General features: G+C 40.7%; 1 protein-coding gene across 2 annotated transcripts; it reads left to right on the top strand.

Moving 5' to 3' along the window:
• LOC114256977 (Class II aaRS and biotin synthetases superfamily protein) lies at window positions 1-27,914 on the top strand. 2 transcript variants are annotated; one of them, XM_028196692.2, is made up of 13 exons: window positions 1-173; window positions 723-776; window positions 935-1,020; window positions 2,926-3,018; window positions 3,806-3,922; window positions 5,146-5,333; window positions 6,219-6,285; window positions 7,052-7,174; window positions 7,298-7,450; window positions 11,258-11,542; window positions 11,668-11,886; window positions 26,610-26,703; window positions 27,620-27,914. In XM_028196692.2, exons 1-13 carry the CDS (start codon window positions 77-79, stop codon window positions 27,682-27,684), a joined length of 1,641 nt encoding a protein of 546 aa, XP_028052493.2. In that variant the 5' UTR covers window positions 1-76; the 3' UTR covers window positions 27,685-27,914. The 2 variants fall into 2 exon arrangements, with proteins under 2 accessions (XP_028052493.2, XP_082768950.1); XM_082912824.1 differs by lacking the exon at window positions 1-173 and adding an exon at window positions 436-588.
• The last annotated feature ends 30 nt before the right edge of the window (window positions 27,915-27,944 follow it).

The raw sequence follows: 27,944 nt of genomic DNA on the forward strand, positions 1-27,944 counted from the left end.
AAAAGTCAGAATTAAATTGTCAAACCGCAGCCGGAAAAAAAAAAAAAAATGCTTAACAAAAGTCCGCTGTTGTTTCATGTTTCTAGGTCAGGCTGAGGCGCTTCTCTCTTCCCCGCTGTGTGAGCGCAGCAGCGTGCATAACTTGGGAGAGAGAGAAAGGATTCGGCAGATTGGTAAACAGATTTTGCTCTCTTTGTTGTCGTTTTGTTTCTTCAATTGTTTTTTCTCTGTAATAAACCACAAAATTCTTAATCCTGTAATAAATTTGTAAGTGGCTCTTATCTTCTCCCTTTACACGATTTGACGACGCTCTCTCCCTCGTGTTCCTTTCCCGACTATAACATGACGGACCGTACAGTTCTTCTTTTTTTTTTTTTTTATTATTCCCCCCCCCGGGACTACGAAGTTAGTTGGATAAGGTTAATACAAGACCAGAGTAATGAAATTAATTATTTTTTTTGTATATTTAAAGTATAATAAATTCAAGGCTAAAAAGAAAAAAACAAAAAACCCTTATACGATGTGTTTTCATTTATGAGTTGAGACTTGAGAGCGATTTCAGGTTGGGTGTTGTGGATAGATGAATGGGTGAGCCTTGTTAACTTTATTGACGCATGACGATTGCTATACAATACAATGGAATACATCGTGTGCTGTTGCTGCTATTGTTCCCTCAGTTTGATTTTTTCCATATAACTAAGTTGTTGCACTTTTGAATTAAGGTGGCAATATGGCTGGTGAGGAGGCCAAGAATTCCAGTGCTAAAGCAACCAATAGTGAGTATCGATGCTTTATATCAATCTACTAGCATACTGTCTTTCTCCACACACACACACACACATACACATTCGTATATATATATATATGAACATACATGGACAAGTATATGGTCCCTATGCGTTATTCTAAAACCTGTTTTTGTTGAAATTATCAGAAGGAAAAAAAAAGGAAGTGAAAAAAGAGACCGGCCTAGGCCTCTCTGCTAAGAAGGATGACAACTTTGGGGAGTGGTATTCTGAGGTATGCTTCGAATGTCTGATCATCTGTGAATATTCTATTGGTTGTGTTATTTCATTATCAGTATTTTATTTTCTCGTATTACCTTATTCAACTCAACTGTCTATTCTTTTACTAATACGAGCTGCTTTGCTGCTAGAAAAGAAACTAGTTCACGTGTTTTCCTTGGAAGAGTAGGTAGATTATGTGAGTGACTACCGAACTAGCTTGTATTCTTTTCTTGGTTTGGGATATATATATATATATATATGTTGAATGTGTCAAAATCAGACTTTCTAGTTTTCTATCAAGAACATTATTTCTTTGTAGAATCCACCTGTTGACACTAATTTTTTTTATCGTCCATACTGCTTCATATTATATGAAATGTCATTCAAAAGTAGAATGTATGGTGACTTCGAGTTGCTTGATGATTGTACATACATATTAAAAATGGTCCATATATTTTAGTATATGAAATGTTTTTATCAATAAAAAAAGGTATGATGCACATACCATTAAAGTGGAATGTACAATTATCACGCTACTGCAAGTCGACTAACTTCTGGAAAAGGAGATGAAACGTTTAGGGTTGTACAATCATCAAGCTACTGCAAGTATTTGGAATTCTGAATATGCTGTTGTTGCAGATGGAAAAATATGCCGTGTGATAATGGCTCTAAGTTTTGAACACCTTGTGTAATACCTCTTTTTGTAAAGCCCTCTCTCTTTTTTTGTTTGTGTGTGTGTGTGTAAAACTTTGCATAATCTTTTAATATACTGAATATATAGAAATCTACTAGTTCTAGCTTTTGGATTGTTGTTCTTAGCCTATTGGGTTACATGGCTTCACTTCTTTTGGCTAAGCTTTTCTTTCTAGACTAGTTTGGTGTGTTTCCTCATAGGAAGGAGGTTTTGGCTTGCATTGGCTGTGCCTTTGTGTTCCTTTTGGGGTTGTGTTTTGTGCTTCATTGTACATCCATGCTTTTTGGTAATAAAATTACTTGCAAAAAAAAAAAAAAATTGTAATGCGGAGGGTTTTAAGTACATGTCCGTCCCTAAATATGGAAAGCAAAGTGGGTGGAGATAGAGAGTTTGTGGAGTTGAAAAGTGAAATTGCCACAGAGAAAATAACATTAAAATTTTAACATTTGGAGGAACTGAAAGATGCTACCAATATTAAAGGTAATTATGAAAGTGTAATGTTGGGACTTGATTGCCAGTCTCAATGCTGAGTGTTTGAACATAAAAGTTTTTGGACCTCTAATTTTGTGTAGAGCAGATACGAAGATGCTGCTTGTTTAGATTTTTTGGACCTCATTATGTGATGTTTGGTGCTTATCAGATCCTTTAGGGTGTGGTTGGTTCAAGGATTTGGAGAGGGATTTCGAAAGGGATCCAAATCCATGAACCAAACAGAGCCTTAGTGTGCATTGACAAAGCTTGCCGTGGTCGATGGGTATAGATCAAGTTTATATGTTTTTTTGTTTTGTAAGAGTTTTTCTTTTTCATTGTAATGCAAAGTAAGATGGAATGTAGTGTTCCCCACTACTGCTGTAAAATCCTTGTTCTAGATTATAATATACTAGTTAGTTAAAAAAAAGAAGAAGATTATAATATACTATTTTATCTCCGTAAATATTGTGGGAGCTTTTGCTGGTGTAGAAATTTTATTAATGCATAGAAAGAGACACTCATTACCAGTTCTCTACTACAGTTTTATTTTGTTGCTGCAAAAAATAAAATAAATAAACCTTGACAAAATGGATACATTTCTGTGCATGCTGTTCTGTCCTTGGTGTGCATTCAGTAGCACACATCAATCATGCATTTTGTGTCCTAGTCCTCTTCTTGCTAGTTTCTTTTGCACAATGGATTATGGTTAAGAGGGCTCTTAATTTTTTTCTCATCTATATTTTGTCTTTCCAGGTTGTTGTCAGTGGTGAACTAATCGAGTATTATGACATATCTGGTTGCTATATCCTGCGACCATGGACAATGTCTATTTGGGAGATCATGCAAGTAAGTGTTGAACTTTTGGCATTGTCATTTTTTCCCCTCCTGCGCAGGGATACTGAATGTCATGGCCATTCCTGGTTACTACAGATCGATGATTTTTATTTATTTTAGCTGAAATAACTGATGTGAATGTGATTGTTGTAAAGGATACAAGTTACTTATTCTGGTTGGTGGTTTAGGTTTGTGAGATTACACATATGTATTTTTTAGTCCTGTTTGCGTCATCGACGTCGTTGCAAGTGTTGAACTTTTGACGTAGTCGTATAATTTCTTGCCCACCAGCATGGGGATACTTTAATGTCATGGCGATTGCTGGTTTAGCTACTGATTGATGATATATATATTTTTTTTCATTTTTAACTGAGGTAATTGACGTGAATGTAATTGCTGTGAAAGGAGATATGTTGCCTATTCTGGTTTTCGCTTCAATGCGCAGTAGTGAATGTGTTCTCCCGGTGGGGCTATCGTAATTATTCTAGTGCAGATCATATCTCTATGTCTTTCAAAGCACATGAAGACAATCTCTGTTCTTGTGGGGGGCAGGAGTGGAAAGGTGGTGGGGAAGATTACTTGTTCACACTCTGTGGGTTCATTCCAGTTGACATCTATGGATGTCAGGGCCATATGTATTCCATGCCCCCTTATTCATATCTAGCTAGTAGCTACTGATTGTTGTCCCTATCACTTATTAAACATTCTGATGCATTTGTTAAAAGTTTTATCCAGATTGTAAATATCTTATCGATTCAGAGTTTATATGGTTGATTGCTCGAGCAATGTCAATGTGCAGGCCTTCTTTGATGCAGAAATTAAGAAGATGAAGATCAAGAACTGCTACTTCCCTCTTTTTGTATCCCCTGGTGTTTTACAAAAGGAAAAGGATCACATAGAGGGTTTTGCTCCTGAGGTGAGATTTCAATTGCTTTTGGCATGGTTGTATTTAACTGAACTTTGAATGTGAATACAAGGGAAAATCTGCTTATTTAAAAGTCATCTGAATATCTCGTCTGAAACTTTTGTTCGTTTGTTTTTCCCTTATAATTTATTTCCCCCCAAAAAATAGCATCAATTAAACAACATTGCAGAGTGCATGTATTAACAAAAATAATGGCAGCATTGAGAATGTGTTATTAAGGTAATTCTAGTGTTCTATAAGGCTCTAATAAATGTCTATGCCCAGGGCATACCAACCTGTTTTCTTAAAAAAATAATCAGAAATAAGTTTCAAAGCTGGGTGAGTTGGAGGGCAACAACCAACATGGGCTCACCTGTTGCTGTAAGGACAAGCTTGAACAAATTACAGTATGATTTTATTGTTAGCACTTACTACTTCCTGGATGCGGGTACACAGTGAAAGCAATATTTTGCTGCAAATTCCTGAAAAGTTAACAAACAAACTGCTGTCACATTACTCTTTCTCAGAATAACTAGTTACCCTTAAAATAAATGCTATTTTCTCTCTTTCTTTCTTTCTTAATTTTGGGGGAAGGGAGTTTGAATGAATACCAATCATGCCCTGGTTAACAAGTGGATGAACATTGTCATGCCTTACTGTGCTTCATTAATTTCATGTTGTCATCAAAAAAGTTCCTCAAAGGAATCAAACTCTGCAAACAAGAATGCTAACTGTGGGGTGCTTGGTGGAAGTTTTTTTTCTTAAGGTGTCTATTATTACCCTCCTGGACCTAAATAATTGGCATTTCCAGGACCAAAACAGTTATTCTGACTGGTGTCAGTCCTATATTTGGTTTTGAGGATTAAGGCCCAAATAAATTTAGTGTCTACAACTTGTAAGATATGTTTTTGTAATGGATGTTTTGATGTCTTGTGAAATATTATTGCATTGTGTTCTATTTGTTCCTCTTCTTGTTCTTTTTCCTTTTTGGCTGCACAGGGGGTGGGGTGGTTTGAGTGAGTGTTGTGCGTGTCAGTGTCGGACATAAAACATTACCTTATTAGAAGTGTCAGTGTCAGACATAACATATATGTTGCACATTTTGTCTCTGACAATCTTTTGTAGTTAGGCTGGTAGTTTAATAGTGAACATCAGATTTTGTAGATTTATTCTTCTTTTCTTGCATACTAGTAAGTTCCTCTATATAATGAATCTAAGATGATGAACTTTATCAGGTTGCTTGGGTCACAAAATCAGGACAATCTGATTTGGATGTGCCAATTGCAATTCGTCCTACAAGTGAAACTGTCATGTATCCCTATTATTCTAAGTGGATAAGAGGACACCGCGACTTACCTTTGAAACTTAACCAGTGGTGCAATGTTGTTCGATGGGAGTTCAGCAATCCAACTCCATTTATCAGGTAGATTTTAATGGATCTATTGTTTGATCTTTTATCTTGTTAACTAGATATTTTGGGTTCTCTAGCAGTTGTAGAAGTCTTGCAACTTTAGACTCTGGGAATAACTTTAGGTAAAGAAAGCCCGTTCAATTCTAAATGTGTGGAACTGTGGTTGTTTGAAATCTGGTTATCATGGCTGCAATGCTTTTGAGCATTGCTCAATCATTTTGCATAGGAGCTTTTTTGCCATTGAACTGTTTTTATCATGCTTTTGCACATTTATCAATGTTTTTATCAGAATGACCTTTGCCTATTAAGTTGTTTTTTTTCCTTTTAATTTTGACATTTATTCTATGGTTAATCTCTTGAAGTCCATAATGTTTGTAATACTTCCAATTTCGATTATTGGTAAATTAGTCATGCTTTTTGCTTCTGAGGAACACTCCATTTAATCCATTCTTAGGAGTTCGTATATTGATGACAATTTTGGGGGGTTTTGGTACCCATTTTGAAACTCTTTTTTATTGTCAAAAACAGAAAAAACGAAAATGATACAGATAATGTGTTTGGTGGATCTGTTTTTGGAAACTGTTATGTGAAAACATCCAATTTTAAGTAAATATTTTGAAATTATTTATTGGGTTCTCAAGAAGTCAAGTTCACACACAAAAAAAAAAAAAAAAAGTTGCAACAAAATAAAGTTGATTGTTTCCAAACTTTTTATCATTTTTATATCTAAGAATACAAAAAATGAGAACCAAAAACAAAACGAAATAATGAAAATGATATCAAATGGGCCGGCCCTTGTATATAACATTATTGGTTACTACTTGAAGTCTCCTACTGTCTAGAAACTAGTTTTTAGTTATTTTCTGGTTTGCAATAACTCTCCTTGTGTGATTGTAGGAGTCGTGAGTTTCTTTGGCAGGAGGGGCATACAGCATTTGCCACAAAGGAGGAGGCAGATAAAGAGGTATTGAATTTTGAATTTTGGTAAACTAGGGTCTCTAGATTTTATACGTGGAATAGTTGTGTATTTTATATATATTCTTTGACAGTAAAATGGATTTTTTCTTTCTTTCTATCTATTTGTCTGGTCTTCCAGATTTTCAGTCAGGATAAGGACTTACCTTATATTAGTTTATTCAGATTAGGTATTAATGTATTTACATTAGAGATGGCTTCTGTTTTAGTTCATCTCTGGAAAACATTTTCTCTGCTTTCTGATATAACTATTAGCTAATACACTTAATTTAGATCTTGATACTTCTCATCCTACATCTTTCACTAGAGCTCAGTGTGCTAACTGTTCAGGGCATTTGTCCTGTTGTGCATTTGTTCCAGCCTAAAGCTGTTGTGTGTTTTTTTTTTTGGTTGCCTTGGATCGTAGAATCCCCTAAATGGTCACACTTCTAAACATTCTTTTTTGATCTTGATAATGGTGGAAACAGTTAGCAATGTTCATACATGGACATTGACACTATTTTAAGAACTTTGGAGACATTATGAAGGAAAAATGCTATTAAATGCAATCTTTAAGACATTAGATTAGTCAAGGCTTTGGTTTGTTGTACTAGACTAATTGAACTACTTGCCAAGCATCATTTCCTTTCTTGTTTTCATGTGTCAATCTTACTTTAAAAAAAAGAAAGAAAGTGATTTGCATAAAAAATCTGGACACATTATTATTTTTTGTAAGCTGTGTTTTTGTGGCTGTTGTGACTGTTGGTCTTTTTCAGGTTCTTGAGATCTTGGAACTATATAGATGCATATATGAAGAATACTTGGCTATTCCTGTTATAAAGGGCAAGAAAAGTGAACATGAGAAGTTTGCTGGTGGACTTTATACAACTAGTGTTGAGGTAGCTAATATGTACACCTAAGCGATCTAGCCTTCATCTATCTCTCAACAATTTTCCTCTAATTGTGCTTTAGTTTTAAATGGTTGGACTGTTTTATTAATGTGTATGTGTAATGTTCGACAGGCTTTTATTCCGAACACTGGTCGTGGTATCCAAGGTGCAACTTCACATTGTTTGGGCCAAAATTTTGCAAAAATGTTTGAGATAAATTTTGAAAATGAGAAAGGTGAAAAGACTATGGTCTGGCAGAATTCCTGGGCATACAGTACTAGAACGGTAAAACAATTATGCTCTCTCTTATTTGTTTGAGATATATTGTTGTCAGAAAACTAAAATTAGATTTCTCTGTAGTATGTGTACTGCATAATATACTGCATTTTCCTAGGTATTCGAATGTTTTATGTTAATACACTAAAATGTGATATTCAACTATTCTTTATTGTCTGGCTTAGAATATGAAGACAACATCACTTAATAGTTAATTCTGATGGTAGAGTCATGGGTAACTTCTGTTATTGCGGAGTGTGCAATGAATAATCCAGTTTGTCCCTGTAATACTTCGTTCTCTCTGTGCAGGATTAAAATAGTTTGGTTCTTAAAGAAAATATTTGGTTACTGCCCATCACTGTGCGAGTTTGGTTAGTTGTTGGTTGCAGGTCTTAGGTTTCACACTGATCGGTTTACATTTGCCTATGATTTTTGTAATATTTTCTAATTAGTTCAATATTTCGCAGAGAACTTCCTTAAAAGTTCTACATTTGGTCACATATGGTGTTTGGTTAGTTCATTTGTTTTTAACATGAAATATTCATGAGTAATTCTAACTTGGAAAACCCTTCTCAACTTTTCTCTATGTATTTCATTCTACTAATATAGATTTATCAGGAAAAATAAAAAATAAAAAAAATATAGATTTAGAAAGGTACCCTGCCTCCCTTTCTTTTAGTTGGATGTTGATGTCTTGTGCAAGCCTAGAATTTCTTTGTTGTTTTTTTCTTATTGAAATAATAAGTGTTTTGAGAAGTCCTTGGAATTTATGCATTAGGTTATTATTGGAATCCACTTCATGGTTCCAATTTGGTTTCACCGATGCAATTTAGTCCACTCCATGGTAAACCACTTGTTGACCATTTAATTCAGTAACTAACCAGTTGCACTGATGCAATTCAATTGCAACTTAATGATTTGTCACAATATAAAACTATTAAAATAGTATGAGACTTGGATTTTGGGACTTTGAATTGTTGAAATTCTGCATTTTTGTTTAGCTTGATGTAGTTCTTTAGTCGTTATCTCTGCTTATCATATACTACAATTGATGAATAGAATTACGTTCTTATTGTACAAAAAGAAACACACACCCAATAAAAAAAAGAAAAAGAGCTTCATTATGATTGAAGTTACATATTATTGGCAACATTTTAGTGTGTGAAGGTCATGGTTTTGCAGTCTCGAGGCATGCTTATGTTGATCTGGTTCCGTAACTTGTATTCTCACAGATCTTAACTTTGATTTGTGGTGCTTTGTATTTCTGCTGGACAATATTTTTGGGTGTAATGGATTTTAATAGGTGCCTGCAAAATCTTTAATTACGAATGTGCTATTTTTGGAGCAAACATTTCCTCTGAAAGTTTGCCTTGCTCATGTTACTGTTCTGTTATAGTTATTTTGTAGAGGGGCATCCTAGGAATAAAATAAAGTTAAGTTGAAATGCATTCTCTTATCTTAGCATATCCTTTCATAACATTTGCTAATTAGTGAGCCAAGTTGAGGATGATGTGGAGCCAAGCCAAGAATTGGCGCCTTACCAGGGAAATGAGTATACAGATTGAGGTATTCTTTACAAATTTGGTGCAGAACATTGACAGCACACTTTAAAAGACATTAATCTCATTTGGTGAAACTTGAAAGGATTGAAAGGGGTGGATGCAAATAGTTATGAAATTTCTTGATAGAATGGAAGCTATTTACATGTTAAAAATATAATTCTTCTTCTTCTTTCTAGTGTCTTGGTATATAAGAAATTTCCCGGAAGAACGGATGGAGATAAACTGGGGGGAATGAGTCATTTGCTAAAAAAGCATTGTTGTCTGGTATATGGTAATGTTGCCCAACCAATAATGGACCTGATTTTCTCTTGAAATGGCAGTAAAAGTGCCAAGTTGCATATTTTTTCTTTTGTGTTTGTGCAAATTTATTTTAGGCATATGCTTCCACTGGCACACGGGAATATTTTTTTCCCCAGCAAGTGGTATAAGAGCTTTACGTGGGTTTATTTTTTCCAATAAGAGTAAGTTTAGTATAAGAGGTAACTTGACTTTGAAATTATATTAAGCTCTACATAGACTTGGGGTTGACTAGACATGTCTGTATTTACTACCCAGCTCTGTCTTGCGCCATAATCTGCTTTAAATCATAAACGATAGACTTTGGATAAGCATAAGTGGACATTCTTTAACTCATGTGAGCTAGTATAGTTGTTTATGTAGGTGCGTGTACTTTTTAGGAACATCCCAGTGTGAATTATTTTATATTGTATCTAGGTACTGGATTATATCATCACTTATATGGCATTATTATTATTTGTCTTGATTATTTTCAAACTAGGTACCAATTATAAGCATACACATAGGTGGTGAGAAACAGGTGATGCATAGCATTGCTCGTAAGAAAATGGGAGTTTGGAGTTTGGGTCGTAGGACAACGTGGAAATTTAGGGTTTCGAAAGGTGCACCAAAGGGATGGGGCTTTTTCAATCAAAGATATGAATTTTGGGGCTGTTGTGGGACTGTGAATAGTGATTGGGGTACAGTAACTATGCTGAATTTATGCAGAAAAGAAGGAAGAAAGAACAAGAAAAAGTCTAGGCTTCACACCTGGATTCCGGAGGCGTCATCTCTTCCTTCAAAATCCGGAACTTCTTTCTTATGGTGTAGACATATTGTGCATATGGGATTCCCACTTTGAAAGAACATCTTGGTGAAACCTTTAGCTTTGATACCAAAACTGATGCAGCACACACAGGTTTGAAGCAAGTTTAAGCTAATTTAGGGTTAGGTTTAGTGAAATAATACGTAGGGTTGTTTAGGGCTTGGTTGTGAAAGGATTGGGCTTAAGGAGAAAAGAATTTGGTGGCAAAATAGATACTGTTTATGGGCTGCAAATAGTACTTTGTGAACAGTAATAGAACTAAAAGGAAGAAGATGAAGAAAACTAGAAATCACTTCTAAAATCCCTCACGCACCACACGCAGGGTTTGGGTTGCATCACACAAACCCTAAAAAGGTTCAAATCTCTGGGAAATTATGTAAAAATCTGATCATTATTGAATAGAAGCAACACATAGCTTGATATAGAATTAGGAGACTTCCTTAATCAATTTGAACCAAAAAGGAATCTACTAAAGCCAAAAAGGAAACTATGAAATTATTTTGATTTGTAAAACTTATTTAAGACCTATAAATAAAAGTAATTAAATAACTTGACCCACAATACGACCCATGGTCAACCCACCAACCCACATCCAAAAATTCTACAAATTACCACTAATTTTAAAAACATTTAAAAACTCTATAAAGCTGAACCAAAACGGAAAAAATCAAATAAAACATAAATAGGGCTTAAAATGCTTCAAAATCATATTATGCAAGTTTCCATGTGGTTTTAGTCTTGAATGCGAGCCAAATTCCGTGATTCCTTGCATCTTTGAATTTGCTTTTCCTTCAGTGTGTTATGGATTGCATCAGGTAGTCTTGCAGGCTAGGTGACACTCAGGCCACTCTTTGCTATACCTTTTTTGGTACAAGTGGCCCACATGTCTTGGATGATCCAGCGATTGCAGCCAGATTAGTTGGGTAACTGGATGGTGTCTCAGTCTTGATGTCGAAGGCTTTAAGTCCCTTTGTTGTTTCTTCTAGGCCTAAGCTAGAGTACTCTATTACCTCTGTTATGTATCCGTAGTATACTTGATTTCTTTTATGGTTTCCTGTTATTTTTTTTAAGGAATTGTTTTTCCTGATAAATTTGATGAAGTTTTGCTTTGTCAATTAGGATTTACAGATCTCTCTCTCTCTCTAAATACAGGTTGGAGTGATGGTGATGGTTCATGGGGACAATAAAGGCTTGGTACTGCCTCCAAAAGTAGCAGCTATCCAAGTTATTGTGATTCCGGTGCCTTACAAAGATGCTGATACTAAAGGGATCTTTGATGCCTGTGATGCAACTGTGAAAACATTGACTGAATCAGGTTTCCGTGCTGAAGCAGACTTCAGGGATAACTATTCACCTGGTTGGAAGTATTCACATTGGGAAATGAAAGGTGTTCCTCTAAGGATTGAAATAGGGCCAAAAGATCTTTCCAATAATCAGGTAAACAAATTTGTTGTCATACCTCCTCTATTCATTCAGTTTTTTAGTGGCTTCTGCTTGTCTCTCTATGGTATTAATTTCATTTACTTTTTTGTACTTGATCGTTTATTTTTGCTTTTATGTAGGTACGTGCTGTTCGCCGTGATAATTCAACTAAAATCGATATTCCGATGGCCAGTTTGGTTGAACAAGTAAAAGATATGCTAGCTAATATTCACCAAAGCCTGTTTGATGTCGCCAAACAAAAACGAGATACCTGCATTCAGGTTGCAAAAACTTGGGATGAGTTCATGGAAGCACTGAGCCATAAAAAAATGATATTGGCTCCTTGGTGTGATGAAGAGGTATGCTGTTTGTTTTTACAATGCTGTATGTACTTTATTTTGGTAATGAGACTTCTGATAGGCAACGTAGCCCATTAAATAAAATAATTGGAAAAGAAGAAAATGGTTTTGATGGATGTTCATATGTAATCTTTAAACAGTTTTGTGGTGGCCGAATAAATGAAACTGAGTCATAGGCTGGCTGAGTACGAGTCGGCGGCCCATACTGAATCCATGGTCACAGACAAGTCGGCCATGTCAGGTCTAGTGAGGGCCAAAGCCGAGTAAAACCAGGTTAAAAGGGCCGTCAGAGCCGATTCTCCCATGGGCTATATAGAGGGCCCATGAATGAGGTCAAAGCCCAAGAGGAAGCAGTGGGCCCTTGGAAGGTCGCTGGGGAAACAATATAAAAGAAAGGAGAGGGAGAGGAAAGGGGGCATTATGTTCTTGGACAAGAGTATTCCTAAACCCATTACACCATAATTGGCACCATCTGTGGGAATACTCGAGTGCGTTCATGACAAACGTAATAGATGATCCTCCATTGGTGGCTGATGATGTTACACCAAGAACCATACTTGGTTCGGAGAACATCACCGCACGAAGAGCTTTGAACTTCGACCCAGTAACTTAGTCTTCACCTTCAACCTCAATGCAAGAAACCATGCAGACGATAATGGACCAGGCAAAACGAAATGAACGACAACTAGAAGAGATGGCGGCTAACAACGAACGATTATGTAAAGAACTAGCCCTGGAGTTAGCCAAATCTCAGTAGACCACACCGCATCACGAGTGAGGTCGGTCGCCGGAACAGAAGAAAGATAATCCACAATGTCGACACTGGAGACACGATAGTAGCACCGCCTCCGACTCATCAACCCAAGAACCTAGAAAAAAGGAGTGTATTGGCGCTTCCAGCTCATCTGAAGGGAGTTCATATGTGCGACACAGACAAGGAAAAGGTGACGGTTCAAACGGGGAAGATAGACATAATGCTTTCGCACGACGAATTGCAAGGGCCATCCTGTCTAAAAAATTCAAGGCACCGACGTTTACGTTGTATGATGGTAAATCAGATCCTACGGATCACATTCGCCATTACAAGCAGCCAATGACGTTGCACGCTGACGATGAGGTGCTTATGTGTCGCATGTTCCCAAGCAGCTTGGGTCCATTGGCAGTCCGGTGGTATTATAAACTCGAACTGACCTTGGTTAAAAGTTTTCATCAACTCCAAAAATCCTTCCGTGCGAGATGCATCACCAATGAGATTTAGCTTAAGTGAGCCGACTCACTCTGGGCGATGCAAATCAAGCCGGAAGAAACCCTCCGTGAGTATTCGGCGTGTTATTGGGAATGTTTCAACCTGGTTGACGATGCCTGCAATGATTCCATGGCCATCACTGCCTTCAAGATGGGTTTACACCCTGACAGTCTGCTTTGGAGCTTACTGACAAGGCGACCACCTAAAACTCTGTGGGCTTTAATGAAGAAGGTTGAGGAGTATTGCAAAATGGAGTATGATGCCCTCCGCGTCAAAGTAGGTCAGAAGGTCATGGAAACGGCGGCACCCACCCTGGTACAACCGATAAGTGTAGTCCTGCCACAAAGGAGACTTGAGCCACGAAGCAGGCCAAAACGAGAAAGTCTCCCAGACAGCCGCCGATCGAGGGACCATCATCCATGCCGATCGAGCGAGCAATATCAGGTGGAGAGCAGGCGCCCCAGGCGGTCTGACAAGAAATTTACCGAGTTGATCGAGCCGATCAGCAAAATACTCCCCAAAGTTCAGCACCCTCCCTTCTTTAAGTGGCCGACCAAGATGATTGGGCCCTCGACGCAAGACGAAGAGATTGGTGATGTGTCTACCACAAGGACCATGGACATGAAATCGACAGGTGCTATGCCTTGAAAGATCATCTCGAAGAGCTGGTGCAGGATGGCCGATTGGTTCAATTCCTCCCACGTAAGGTCAATGCACCCAACGCAGTAGCCCTGCGCTCGGAGTCACCACCACTGGGAGTAATTCATATGATTTATAGTTTTCCATCGCCGAATAGCGTCCATGTGATTCAGTCTCAGCAATCTCAACCATACCCGTCCAAGCCGCTCACACCAGCCAAACGGCCTCACCCGACTGGCAAGATTAGCTTCAACGACACAAATCTCGAAGGGTTGATTCTTCCCTATGATGACCCTCTCGTCATTGAGTTACGCGTCAACAAATTTGTTGTTGAACGCATTCTGATTGACCAGGGGAGCACATCAGAGATAATGTACTACAAGACGTTTCTTAAACTCGGCTTCACAGCATTAGACCTCTTACCGGCAGAATACCCCTTGTTCGGCTTCGACACGAATCCCGAATACCCTCTGGGCAAGGTTAGGGTTGCAGTGCGTGCGGGCACTGGGACACTCGACGTGGAGTTTCTAGTTGTAAAATTTCCATCACCATACAACTTGATCATGGGGAGAACTTGGTTGCACGCAATGCAGGCCATACCAAGTACTTACCATCAGTTATTTCACTTCCCAACACAACATGGCATTGAGTAGATTCGCGACTCTCAGAAGTCGGCAAAGGAGTGCTACCTTACAGCTTCAGTCAAAAAGCTAAAGGAGATGGAAGTAAATTCAATCGAAATTTCGGACCGAGAAAGCCTCGAGGACGTCGGGAAACCTCCCGCCGATAAGGCCACCGAGGATCTTGATCGGATTGGACTTGCAAATGGACCAGATAAGTTCTTCCTGATCGACACACGTCTCAATGCCAATGACCGACAAGAGTTGATTTCATTCGTACTCGGCAATATTGATGTATTTGCCTGGACGCCTTACGAGATGTCGGGCGTAGATCCTAGTGTGGCACAACACCGTTTGAATGTAGACCTAAAGGCTAAGCCCGTCGTTCAGAAGAGCTGCCGATCGCAGCTGAAAATACTTTGGCTGTCGTTACCAAAGTCGACAAACTTCTAGAGGCTGGTGCAATCTGCGAAGTGAATTACCCCACCTGACTATCCAATATAGTTGTTGTTAGGAAGAAAAATAGATCTTGGCATATCTACATGGATTTCACGGACATGAATAAAGCCTGCCCCACGGATTGTTTCTCCAGAATCGACCAACTAGTCGACGCAACTGCCTATTATCAACGTATGAGCTTCCTGGACGCATACAGGGGTTATCACCCAATCGCCATGCATCCTGAAGACCAAGAAAAAACGACATTCCTCACCCTGAGGGGCACTTATTGTTATAAAGTCATGCCCTTGGGTCTGAAGAATGCCAGAGCAACTTACCAGAGGCTTGTCACTACCATGTTTAAAGAGCAATTCGGCCATACCATGGAAGTGTATATCGATGACATGGTGGTAAAGTCCAAAGAAAAGCATACCCACTTGGCCGACTTGTCCATAACCTTTGATATTCTCCAGAAATACAGGATGAAACTTAATTCCTCAAAGTGTACATTCGGCATTGGATCTGGTACATTCCTTGGCTATATTGTGAACCATCATGGAATTGAGGCCAACCCGAAGCAAGTTATGGCAATCATGGAACTCGGCTCACCTCAATTGGCCAAAGAAGTGCAGAAGTTAATGGGAATGGCCGCAGCTCGCAACAAATTCATCAGCCGTTCTTTAGACCGGTGTCAACCGTTTTTTCACACCCTCTGGCAAGGAAAGGCATTTCATTGGACCCTCGAATGCCAATTTGCCCTCAATGGATTGAAAGCTTATCTCTGTTCGATACCCGCTTTTAACAACTCCATCGCCGGATAACCCACTCATCCTGTATCTTGCGGTATCGGATCGGGCGGTCAGCGCCGTATTGTTGAAAGAAGAGCTAGGTGAGCAAAGGCTCATTTTCTATGTTAGCAAGGCAATGGTGGATGTCGAGACACGGTACCTATCGCCGAAAAAGATGATTCTGGCCCTTGTGGTGGCCGCCAGAAAGTTAATGCACTATTTCCAAGCCCATACAATAACTGTGCTGATGGACTATCCTCTCTGAATAGTACTTCGCAGCGCGGAATCATCAGGGCGTGTTTCGAAATGGGCTTTAGAACTCGGTCAGTATGACATCCAATTTTCTCCCAGGACGGCTATCAAAGGTCAGATTTTGGCTAGCTTCGTTGCCGAGTTAACTGGTTGTCATGTTGACTTTGAATCGGCACAACCAGCCTTCCAACCCCAACAGGAGTGGCGAATGTATGTTGGGGATATTTGGCAGATGAACTACGATGGTTCATCTAACCAACGTGGTAGCGGGGCGGGAGTTATGATTATGACCCCTGAGGGCGCAATAATTGAGCAAGCGGTAAAACTTGGTTTCGATGCATCAAATAACAAGGTTGAGTACGAGGCTTTGCTAGTCGGCCTCCGTAACGTGCTTCGCCTGGGCACCAAGTGATTATAAGTCTTCTGCGATTTAAAGCTGGTCATCAATCAATTGAAGGGGGAGTATGCAACTAAGAACGACCGAATGGCAACTTACGTAAAGACGGAAAATTCACTGCTCATACAGTTCGATTTCCACGAGCTAAATCAGATTACCCGCGATCAAAATACCCATGCTAATGCTCTCGCCTGCTTGGCTTCTGCCATAAATTCGGAAATCAAACGAAGCATTGAGATGGGATTCGTTCCCCAGCCAAGTATCAGCCACCTTGAATCCACCAGTGTCAATGTCATTGATTTGGGGCCGAGTTGGATGGACCCCATTGCCGCATTTTTATCCTCGAAACGGCTTCCAACAGATAAGAAAGAGGCCCATAAGCAACGAAACAAAGCCCTACGCTACTATTTGGATCCCAATGGAAAGCTCTACAAGAAGTCTCTCTTAGGGTCGTATTTGGAGTGTGTACATCCAGACCTAGTGGAGGATTTTTTAGCCGAGATACATGAGGGCAATTGCGGCGGCCATTCTGGAGGACGTTCATTGGCCTATTGAGCCATAACCCAGTGGTATTATTAGCCCACCATGCGAACTGATGTAGAGAATTACGTAAAGAAGTGCGAATAATGCCAAGAATTCTCCTACTTGACTCATTTGCTCGTGGAAGAATTGAATGCCGTCACTAGCCCTTGGCCTTTTGCCCAATGGGGACTGGACATCATCGGACCACTCCCAAGAGCACTAGGGAGTAAATGGTTCTTGATTGTTGCAACGGATTACTTCCCGAAGTGGGTTGAGGCGGAACCATTGACACATATCCGAGACATAGACGTGAAACGCTTTGTGTGGAGGAACATTATAACACGATTTGGCATACTGTGAGCTCTTATTTCCGACAACGGCACCCAATTTGATTGCGGCGTCTATCGCAAATTGTGCGGCACATATGGTATATGGCCGTACTTCTCCTCACCAGCTTACCCGCAGAGCAATGACCAGGTTGAGGCCACCAATAGAGTGATCCTGGACGGAATCAAGAAGCGCTTAGAAAAGGCCAAAGGGAAGTGGGTTGAAGAACTGCCTAGTGTATTGTGGGCTCATTGCACCATGCCAAGGCGACCTATCGGCGAAACACCATTCACCTTGTGTTTTGGTACAGAGGCCATTATTCCTCTTGAAATCGGCTTGCCTACTCTAAGATCAAAGGCCTTTGACATGGGGCAAAATGATATGATGTTGGCCTTAGACCTCAATCTAATTGAAGAGTGTCGTGATCGAGCTCTTGTGCATATGGCACGATACCAGCAACAGCTCGCCAAATTGTACAACTAGCGCGTGCAGCAACACCGTTACACCCCAGGGGAATTGGTTCTCAAGAAGGTGCTTCCTGCCACCAAAAATCCGGCAGACGGCAAACTAGGCTCCAACTGGAACGGTCCTTACCAAGTTGGCTCAATTGCTAGGGCAGGAGCATATCGACTCTTGGACATGGCGGGCAAGAAGCTTCCTCGACCATGAACGCAACTCACCTGCGCAAATTCTACCATTAAACGGCATCGAAACCAGCTTTTTGTTATGATGTAGTGACTCAGTTTCCTTTCCGCAAATGTATCTTCACAGTTCATCAATGAATCTTCATGGCTCATATTTGCTTGGTTTACTCTAATGATTAACCGAATAAGCCTCCGAATTCAGAGCGCCTTTTTTGCTTGGCACAATTGGCCATTACAAAAGACTCCAAATTCGGTGCACCCCCTCGTGCAAGTCACGATCGGCTGAATAAGCCTTCGAATTTGGAGTGAACTTTGTGCTTGGCACAATTGGCCATTACAAGACTCCGAATTCGGAGCGCCCCTCGTGCAAGTCACGATTGGCCGAATAAGCCTCCGAATTCGGAGTGCCCTTTGTGCTTGGCACAATTGACCATCATAAAAAGACTCCGAATTCGGAGCGCCCCTCGTGCAAGTCACGATCGGCCGAATAAGCCTTCGAATTCGGAGCGCCTTTTGTGCTTGGCACAACTGGCCATTACGAGAGAGTCCAAATTTAGAACGCCCTTCGTGCAAGTCACAATCAGCCGAATGAGTCTGAGCCCTGAGCCAAGTTGAAAGCACAATTGGCGCACCGTAACTGGCAGAATGCCATGTCATGGTCAGGATTTGATTTTTTCGAATTAAGTATAAAAGTCATACAAGCGACATCACATTGTATGAAAGAAACAAACACAATAAGCATTAAAGTAATTTGAGTTTTATTAGAACAAACGGCAACAGACACTAAATTACAAGAAAAACACAATACTAAACTATTGCACTCTGGGAGGGATAGCCACGACCTCCCCATTGTTCACCTCCTTTTCATCGGCAGTTTTCTCGCGGGGCGCTGCTTCAAATGGAAATTCGTTACTTTGGTACAGGGGCGACGCCGAGTCAATACTCGCGGCCCAAAGAGCCTTAAGCCATCCGTGTTTGAAACCACGCTTCTCGCAGCGACAAAGATCATTGGCCAGCTTCTCCTTGGTTTTCTCGATACTGACTTTTTGACTGTCAAAGAAGCCTTCCTCATACGCGTAGGATCGTATGGCCTCTGTGGCAAACATGGCGGCCATATCCCGATCGGCTATAGCATGGTCTATCAGTCGCTAGTTTACTCTATTGGTGACAGCCATATTTGCCGACCCCGCGGGCAACTTCTTGGCAGCCCTAGCTTTGCGCATTTCGCTCTCCGCCTTCTCAGCGTGACGTTCCAAATCTCGAATTTGCTCATCCTTATGCACAATTTCTTTTTGAGCGGCCTGCAACTGCATATCGCTCTCGTTTGCACAATAGAGTCCCTTGATCGACCCATGGACACCGTCTCTAAACACCTTATAGTCACTCCGCCCGTTTATAGACTGTTGTACTTCGGGTGGAAATATTTGACGAGTAAAGTCCATTGCCACATTGGGATCGTGAATGATCGAGTCTGCTCCAGTCATGGGCTTGTTGCCAATAAAGACAGCAAAACTTAGAGGGCGTGGCAATCTACTTGGGTCCTGCCGAACGGATGCTCATGCACTTGCCGCCCTGTCGTTCCCTTTTTGTTGTGCCCCGCCTCTGGGCGATTTCTCCATTTCACTCCTCCTTGGAGACCTACTTCGTTGACGGGGTGAATGTCGTGTCCCCCGTTCCTTTGACACTATAGTACTCGCTCGGGAAGCTGCTCCACGATCCATTTCCGCATCTAGCTTTGCTAAACTTTTTCCCTCGCCTTTACTGTTGAAAAATAATCTGCTAGACATACGCTCACACTAATAACTGCGCAGATGCTTTTGTCTCTTCCACTTGACTCGCTGCTCACAGTGGCGGGATACCCCTTTTGTGGGCTGCGTAAGGGCTACTTAATTACGCCTCCTTCATTAATTTGCAACATGCACCGCTAACGATGCGATCGCAGTCGCCACTGGTAATCGGCTAAAATCCAATGCTCAAATGGGGCAAGGGCAGATATTCTCATCTATTCGACTCATCCATATGTGGCCGAATTATTCAGCTGCCCCACTTGATCATAGGAGCCATGTTATGCAATCGGCGGAGATCTCATACTCAAATAAAGGCAGATATTCTTATCTATTCGGCTTATCCATGTGTGGCCGAATTATTCAGCTGCCCCACTTGATCATGGAGGCCATTTTATGTGATCGGCGAAAATCTCATGCTCAAATGGGGCAAGGGCAGATATTCTCATTTATTCGGCTCATCCATTTGTGGCCGAATTATTCAGCTGCCCCACTTGATCATAGGAGCCATGTTATGCAATTGGCGGAGATCTCATGTCATGACCCCATTCCGCCCCTAGTAGAATGGTGTCGTCATTGCCAGAATCTAAGATTACCAAAGGCCAGCTTACAAAGGTTCACACACAATCAGAGTATACATATGGGGCCTACATATGCGGAAGCAATAAATTTAAATCTAATTAGTCCATAAGAGCTGTGCATAGATTAAATGAACTGACATACAATTTATCAAGGTCTAACAACTTGAATACAATTAAAATAAAGTACAAAATACATCTTTGATCAAAAGGCTTCTCAAGCCGACATAAACAAAAGAAGTAAACTACAAGCCAAGAAGCATGATCTTCAAGATGCTACAAAAATGCGAATCCAAAACAAGTTGCAAATAATCATCTAGGCGTCGCCGCCTTCTTGCTCGTTACCTACATATATATATAGAGAGGGTGAGCTTGGATACTCAGTGAATGGTATAAGTAATAAAGGTTTGAATGAATGATATCTGAAATCTTTTCCAAAACAATACATATCATAACTTTACAAATCAAAGGGATGAATCACATTCATCTATCAAATCTTTCAAAGCTTCTTGGATGTTAATAACATCTACATAATACCAAAGGATGACATTCCGGACAAACAAACCTACGCGGAAAACCGTCAGTGGCAAAACAAGGGTGCAGTTGCATTATAGTCCCCTGACACTAAGGACTTCCAAAACAAGGGTGCAGTTGCATTATAGTCCCCTGGCACTAAGGACTTTCTCAGAATGTCATTAAAACAAAGATAATACTAGATACAAAACTAGGGACAATCATTCATGCTTGATTAAATACTTTTCCAAAACAAAGCAAAGCAAAGCTTTTATCAAAACATTATAACATAGCTTTATTAAAAATACCACTCACATAGTTCTTCGGGTGTAGGAATTACAAGCAAGGATCCAAGGCCTACAAGCACATAATAAATTCTATTGAATGCATTTCAAGAAGACAGGAAGAGATGCTCAAAGATGGGTATGAAATGCCTCCTTAAAACAAACTTTACATGACAGGAAAGGATCTCGGCATTTCTTATAAAATCAAGTCAAAACAAAGCAAAAATGCTGGAAGTTACAACATTGCCTTTTCATCTTGGGAAAACATGCTGGGTACTAACCAGGTCTAAGCCGAGGTCCCACACCTCTTGGCTGAGGTGTGTTCCCGACGACCACATTCAAGGAAATGAAGTCTGGGAAAATCTGGGTTTCCCTCTTGAAAAACACGAAGAGCATGAATGCTAAATTCATAACTTCTTTATTCGAAATCTGAGTTTTCATGAGATGCGTTTGAAAACATGGACTTGGGTATCCATACTTGAAGATTTCATGGAAACAAACACAAAAACATAAAACTTGTTACAAATTTTCGGATCAAAACATGGTTTTATCTCAAGAATATAAGAACATCATTTTCTCTTTCTAAAGCAAGTTTTAAATCAATGCATGACTCATGAATCATGCTAGATCATGCAATACAATCGGATTAACATAAAGAATAACAAGGGTAAATCAAGATTCTAACTTCAAAACACGGATTAAACAGCTCAAATTCTAAAGATCAAGCTTGGGATCTAGCTCTCTCACTCCAACTTCCTCTCCTCTTCCTAGAGCTTCTCTCTCTACCATGCAAGAGATATGACACAAAATGATATATTTCTAACTCTGCCGGCTGACTTAACCCTTTGTTGGGACACGTGGCAACGGCTGATTGGATCTCCTCAAAAAGGTGATAAATTGATAAGACAAGAGCATGACAAAGTGTAAGGAACAAGTAAGGTGCCAGGGGCACTTCGGCGGGTAATGATCTCGGCTAGGACAAAGCTTCGGCAAGTAAGGTCTCAATGATCTCGGTTAGGAAGGACAACACTTGGCCTAGCTGTGCCACACCTTGGCCTAGATGTGCCACACCTTGGTCTAGGTCGCACCAGTCCAAGGACAAGATCACTTTGGTATAACATTTCGGCATAGATAATACAAATCTCAACCTTGGTGATGAACACCTCGGCCTAGATAATGACATCTCGGCCAACATGTCAGGGTGAGGGTGGAGGTCACCCAAAGTGGTTCCAAGATGGTCCGAGGTGTAAGAAGTTTAAAGGTGTAACCTAGGCTTAAGGTGACCTCGGCCAAACTCACACCAAGCAAGGAACAAGGCATGCAAGCAACACTTATGCGAAACAAATCAAGGTTTGTAAATGCGACTTAACAAGGCAAGATCATGTAAATACATGCAAGCATGACTAGAGTAAAGTGAGGGTTGTTACATCTCATGCTCAAATGGGGTAAGGGCAGATATTCTCATCTATTCGGCTCATCCATATGTGGCCGAATTATTCAGCTGCCCCACTTAATCATGGAGGCCATGTTATGTAATCGGCAGAAATCTCATGCTCAAATGGGGTACGGGTAGATATTCTTATCTATTCGGCTCATCCATATGTGACTGAATTATTCAGCTGCCCCACTTGATCATGGTGGCCATGTTATGTAATCGGCGGAAATCTCATGCTCAAATGGGGCAAGGGCAGATATTCTCATCTATTCGGCTCATCTATATGTGGCTGAATTATTCAGCTGCCCCACTTGATCATGAAGGCCATGTTATGTAATTGGCGGAAATCTCATGCTCAAATGGAGTAAGGGTAGATATTCTCATCTATTCGGCTCATCCATATGTGGCCAATTACTCCACTGCCCTACTTGACCATTCGCCGTAGCATGTTTTTTGCTTTGAGCATTACCATAAGCCATTACTATAATTTCAAAAACACATAAACCATTACTATAATTTCATTTTCATACACACATCACTTCTCAGAACTTGCATTTTTCATTCATAAACTGTATACGAACAAAGTATCATTTTATCAATGAAAACAACCCTAAATTCAAAACATTACTAATACTATATTAACACTAAAACAACTATACATAAACAGCAAAAATAAGCAAACTATTGTCAAACATCTTCAAAATCCTCTGGGTCTGATTCCAGAGGTTCAACCTCCAGCTGCTCGTACGGAATTGGCAAATCAAGAGTCACTTTGGCAGCTGCCAAAGCTTTAAGCCGGCCATGCTTGAAGTCTCAGTTTTCAAACTTCAATGCTTCATCGGCATATAATCCTTTGGCTTGAAGCTCGCCGGCATCAAACGCCTTGGGTGCATCCACCTCCGCACGCTCTTGGACCTTCTTTGCCTCCTCCAACTCGGCCATTAATTTGGCATTCTCTGCCTTGGCCAACTTCAACTCACCGTCCATACTGGTAGCCCTCTCCTCGACGTGCCTTGCTTTCTCCTCTTCGGCAGCAGCCTTTGCCCGCTCCTCTTTTGCCCTCTTAGCTTTGGTTTCTGCCTTAGCTATCGTCGTTTTCAAATCGGCCATTGAAGCCGTAGCCTTGTTTTTTTTATCCTCGAGTTGGCCTTAGATCACGCCGAGTCTCTCTATGGCGTCGTAGTAACAACGGCTGATCTCTGCTATCCTGCCCGTCGCCTAACAAGTATAATAGCAATCACATTAGTAAACATAAAAACGGCAGAATAGATTCACCCCAGTGCATGCTACTTATCAGTATAGCTAACTGCGTCGCCAAGGCAATAGAGATGACGTTCGGCTTGGCACGGAACGCAGCTTTATCTAACGGAAGTGAAAGCACCGTTGCTACACTTAAAGCCACAGCGGGATCTTTAATGGCTGACTCGCTGGCCAGAATCGGCGCACATTTCATACTTGGCTGGATGACGAACGGCTCGGCCGAATTCGGGGAAAACGCCTCTAACCTTTGCCGTTTATCAATCGATTCTTCTGGTGATTCGGCAATGAATTCGGCGGAGCGCTTTTCGCCCCTTTGGTCGGTTTGTTCGGAGCTTGAGGTCTCCATTGGCTAACGATTGGGGACTTTATCAGCCACGATCAATTCTTGAGTTGTTACTGCAATGGCCGCTGGAGGGAGAGTTTCTAGGTTCCCCCCGCTACCACTGGCTCTCCTCCGTGCCACCATCTTCTCGGCATTTCTTCTTCTGGTGAACTGGGCAAGTGACTCTTCGCCCGTTTCCCCAGGCAAGTCTTCCAATTCGGAAAAAATATCCTCTGGAGAAGCAATCTCCACTCAGCCTGAAGTAGATGGTTGGCCGCTGCCCTCTTGGTTGAGTTGCTCAAAGGCCAACTCAACTTCTCTGTTCAACTCTTGTTCTTCCAAATGGCTCCCTTGTCTAGCGTCTTCCGTGTCTAAACTCTCTTTTTCTAAACGGCCCTCCAGTCCAGCCTCTTCGATATCTGAACCCTTAAGAACGACGTCCCTTAAGCTCTTAAAGCTGGGGAATATGAGTGCTGTAAGGTGCTATTCTTCTCTCGGCACGGGCATATGATCTACCGCCGAAAAGGTTGCGTAGGTTGGGTCGTATCTTAACAAAATATGCGCGGTGCGTCCTTGTCCTTGAAGATTGGCCTGCCCTTTGTACCTAAGGGCCGTTTTCACCTGGTTAAGAACGGTTTCGTCTGCCGACGGAAGGACTCTCTTTAAGTCGTTACCTGCGTACAAAACTAGTCAGTAATCTTTTAGAGCCAAATAGAATGACTAAGAATTATTTTTTAGCCACCTGGCTCGCCCTTCCGTCTTTGCACAGGGTCTTGGCGATCTTCGCCTTTGCTGAATTCCCAGTTGCCTCGAACGGCGACCATGACGTTGTCGACTCTTTTTCCAGAGCTAGCAAGCATAGTCACCAAGTGGTGATCTATGTCCTTGGCTCTAAGAAAATAACGGCCCTGACGACCAGTTGATTTCGCCATGATATAGCAATGCCGAATTGCTGGAATTCCCAGGTTGAGCCCTAGTTGGCGGTTCAATTCCACTAAACCCATGATTATACGGTAAAAATTCACATTGGGCTGAGAAGGAATGAGACCCCAGTAGCGCAGAACAGTCCTGAGGAAAGGGTGTAAGAGGAAACGAACCCCACCCTCAGTAATTGACAGGAGAGGGAAGATGATGGTGTTTGCATCCGCCCTCTCCATATCAACTACACTGTCTGCAACGAGGGATAGATGGAAGTCGTCGGGGATCGAAAAATAATGACGGAAGGCGGCTACTCGCTCCTTAGAAAGGAGAGCTTTCAAATGAGTTGCCATTCTAGACGGAATAGAAGATACACAAATAAAAATACACAAAGGGACTGGAATGTGAACAAAAGAGGAAGAGAGGGAGGGACTTACAGGTCAGAACGAGGAAGCAAAGCGAAGGAGCGATATGAAGCAAAGTTGGAAACGCAGGAGTCTTGTGAGGGAGGAAGAACGGTATGAAGAATGCAAAGGAGCCAAAGTTCAATACATGCGATTTTTAATCGCATTAAATGAACGTCAAATTACGAAGGGGCAGGAAGCAATGATGACCCCATATTGCGTCTGATCTGACGTATCAGTACCAAAAGGCGCGCGTGCGCCGTATTTCCGACTTCCAAAGTCTTTAGTCAAAATATTCACGGAAGCCGACCATGCCAAATAACGGATGTCAATTGGGTGTTCGGGGGGCAATTGTGGTGGCCGAATAAATGAAACTGAGTCATAGGCTGGCCGAGTACGAGTCGGCGGCCCATATTGAATCCATGGTGATAGACAAGTCGGCCATGTTAGGTCTAGTGAGGGCCAAAGCCGAGTAAAACCAGGTTAAAAGGGCTGTCAGAGTCTATTCTCCCATGGGCTATATAGAGGGCCCATGAATGAGGTCAAAGCCCAAGAGGAAGCAGTGGGCCCTTGGAGGGTTGCTGGGGGAACAATATAAAAGAAAGGAGAGGAGGAAAGGGGGCATTCTGTTCTTGGACAATAGAGTATTCTTAAACCCATTACACCACAAGTTCCATGTAGTCCCCTTTCTTTGCTACATTTTTTGGTATCACCGTCACCGTCTTCTTCTTCTACTCCTTTTTATGTAAATAATAAACTAGAAAATAAATAAAAGAAAATTTTATTTAGGAGGGTCAATTTCTTAGAAAAATATTTCATATCACGCATATATTTTGTGCATTGGTTTTAGTTTCTGCTTTTATCAATTTACTTTCTCTGTATACTTTTTCTGCATAAAGGCCTGATTATTGTGGAAGCCTATGTTACATGGACTCTTGTACATGTATGGCGTACCAGTGTTGTACACTTGACACTTGGGTAACGGTATGAGATGTGTGTAAGTATCTTCCATTTTAGTTGGAGATTCTCCTAGCAAACATATTTTGTAATCTGAGTTTTTACCATAAGACTGTAAAACTCTCATATTATGCATGAAATGCTCTATGGCACCTTGTGAATACCATTTTACCCTATACAATCGAAGTAGTATATTAAGAAATATAAAAATCTTGCTGTGTTCCCGTGTCCTGGACATGAGAGTTAGATGAATCTGATTTGGACACTTAAGGCACATACCTTCGCTAGGTACCTGCTAATCCTTTTGCAATTAGTCTGAGAAGCAGTTTTAATTTATCCAGTTACTTCGGTTTGGAAGTTTTGTTAGATAGTTCTTGTTTTTTTCAATGATCTAGGAGGTGGAGAAAGATGTGAAAGCACGGACAAAAGGGGAGATGGGAGCTGCTAAGACACTTTGTTCTCCATTTGACCAGCCTGCACTGGATGAAGGTACCGTTTACTGTTCTTGGTCAAGGTTGTTCTAATTATTGTTCTACACTCCTATATAAGTCCATGGATAATGTGAATCTGATTTTCATCAGCATCTGTGTCATGTTGCACTGAAGTTGTTCAACACTAAAATGGCTGGTCATAGTTTTTTCTTGGCCTTGGAAAAGTCACACTACATAATGACTAGATAAACAAAGATTACCTTTATACTTGAGGTTCAGGTTGCTTTCATCTTTTAGGCCTTCATCTCTTACCATATATGCACAAACCTTGTGTTTCACTTAAAAGCATTTTCCCTGCATTAGTGCTAAAGTCTAGGCCTACTTATCCACAGAGAGTGGAAAAATCTTTGGATGTTGACTTATTGCAATTTATAGAGACCAATTGTACATATTCTTTTGCTCTCCCAACATGGTCGCTGGGTTCCCATTCTTCATTATTTGTTTGAACATGAGGAAATCAGATATTCACGTGGAACAAAATCTCCCAAGATAACTGCATGCATCCTGAAGACCATATGGAAGTTGAAGGGCACAGTTTTGTGGCTTTTGTAGGGTGCATTGGACAGTCACATGGAGTTTTAATTCATCCATTGTGCTTTACATGGCATGCATTTAAAGGCAAAGATTTATCATCTAGAATTTATACGCACCATGTTAAGGTGATGGATTTTATCTTCCACGATGACTGCCTTCTTAATAGGAACATATGTAATATGTCTATTAGATGTGCCCACATTCACCTAGTATTGTAGGACACGTGTTTGGTATCAATGGTGAGTTGGAACCAATGTGGAACGAGTGTTATCCGTTGGGAAGAGAAAAGTAAGATTCTATTATATGAATATTTTACAATTTGATTGTGTTATCGGAACATCCACTAACGAGGATTTGTTTTATGCTGTACTTTTGTGCAGGTGTATTGTGCTTTGCCTCAGGCAAACCTGCCAAGAAGTGGACGTACTGGGGTCGAAGTTACTGATCATGAATTTTGGTCTTGATGATTTTTATTTTTATGTTTTTTGAGGGTGTTACTTCTGTGTCTTCAACTGAGTGAGTTTAGATGTGTGACATTTGGGTGCAGTGATTGGAGCACCTTTGAGGAACCTACGGGTGGTTACAAAGACGGACCTACGTTTTTTTGTTGCATAATATTATTTCAACTTGCGAATTATGGGATTTTTTTGACATTTGTGTTTTTTACTTGACAAACGTGATGTTGCCGTTGATCATGTGATACTG

The sequence above is a fragment of the Camellia sinensis genome, unplaced genomic scaffold, assembly GCF_055761805.1.
Source record: "Camellia sinensis isolate YWXY unplaced genomic scaffold, ASM5576180v1 Unanchor6, whole genome shotgun sequence".
NCBI lineage: Eukaryota > Viridiplantae > Streptophyta > Magnoliopsida > Ericales > Theaceae > Camellia > Camellia sinensis.

What these genes read in the sequence shown, in the direction of transcription:
- LOC114256977 (XM_028196692.2), top strand. Translation starts at nt 77, where the DNA reads ATGTTTCTAGGTCAGGCTGAGGCGCTTCTCTCTTCCCCGCTGTGTGAG. An exon ending in CTATTTGGGAGATCATGCAA is followed by an intron (nt 3,019 to 3,805) that starts GTAAGTGTTGAA and finishes GTCAATGTGCAG; the next exon opens with GCCTTCTTTGATGCAGAAAT. An exon ending in CTCCTTGGTGTGATGAAGAG is followed by an intron (nt 11,887 to 26,609) that starts GTATGCTGTTTG and finishes TCAATGATCTAG; the next exon opens with GAGGTGGAGAAAGATGTGAA.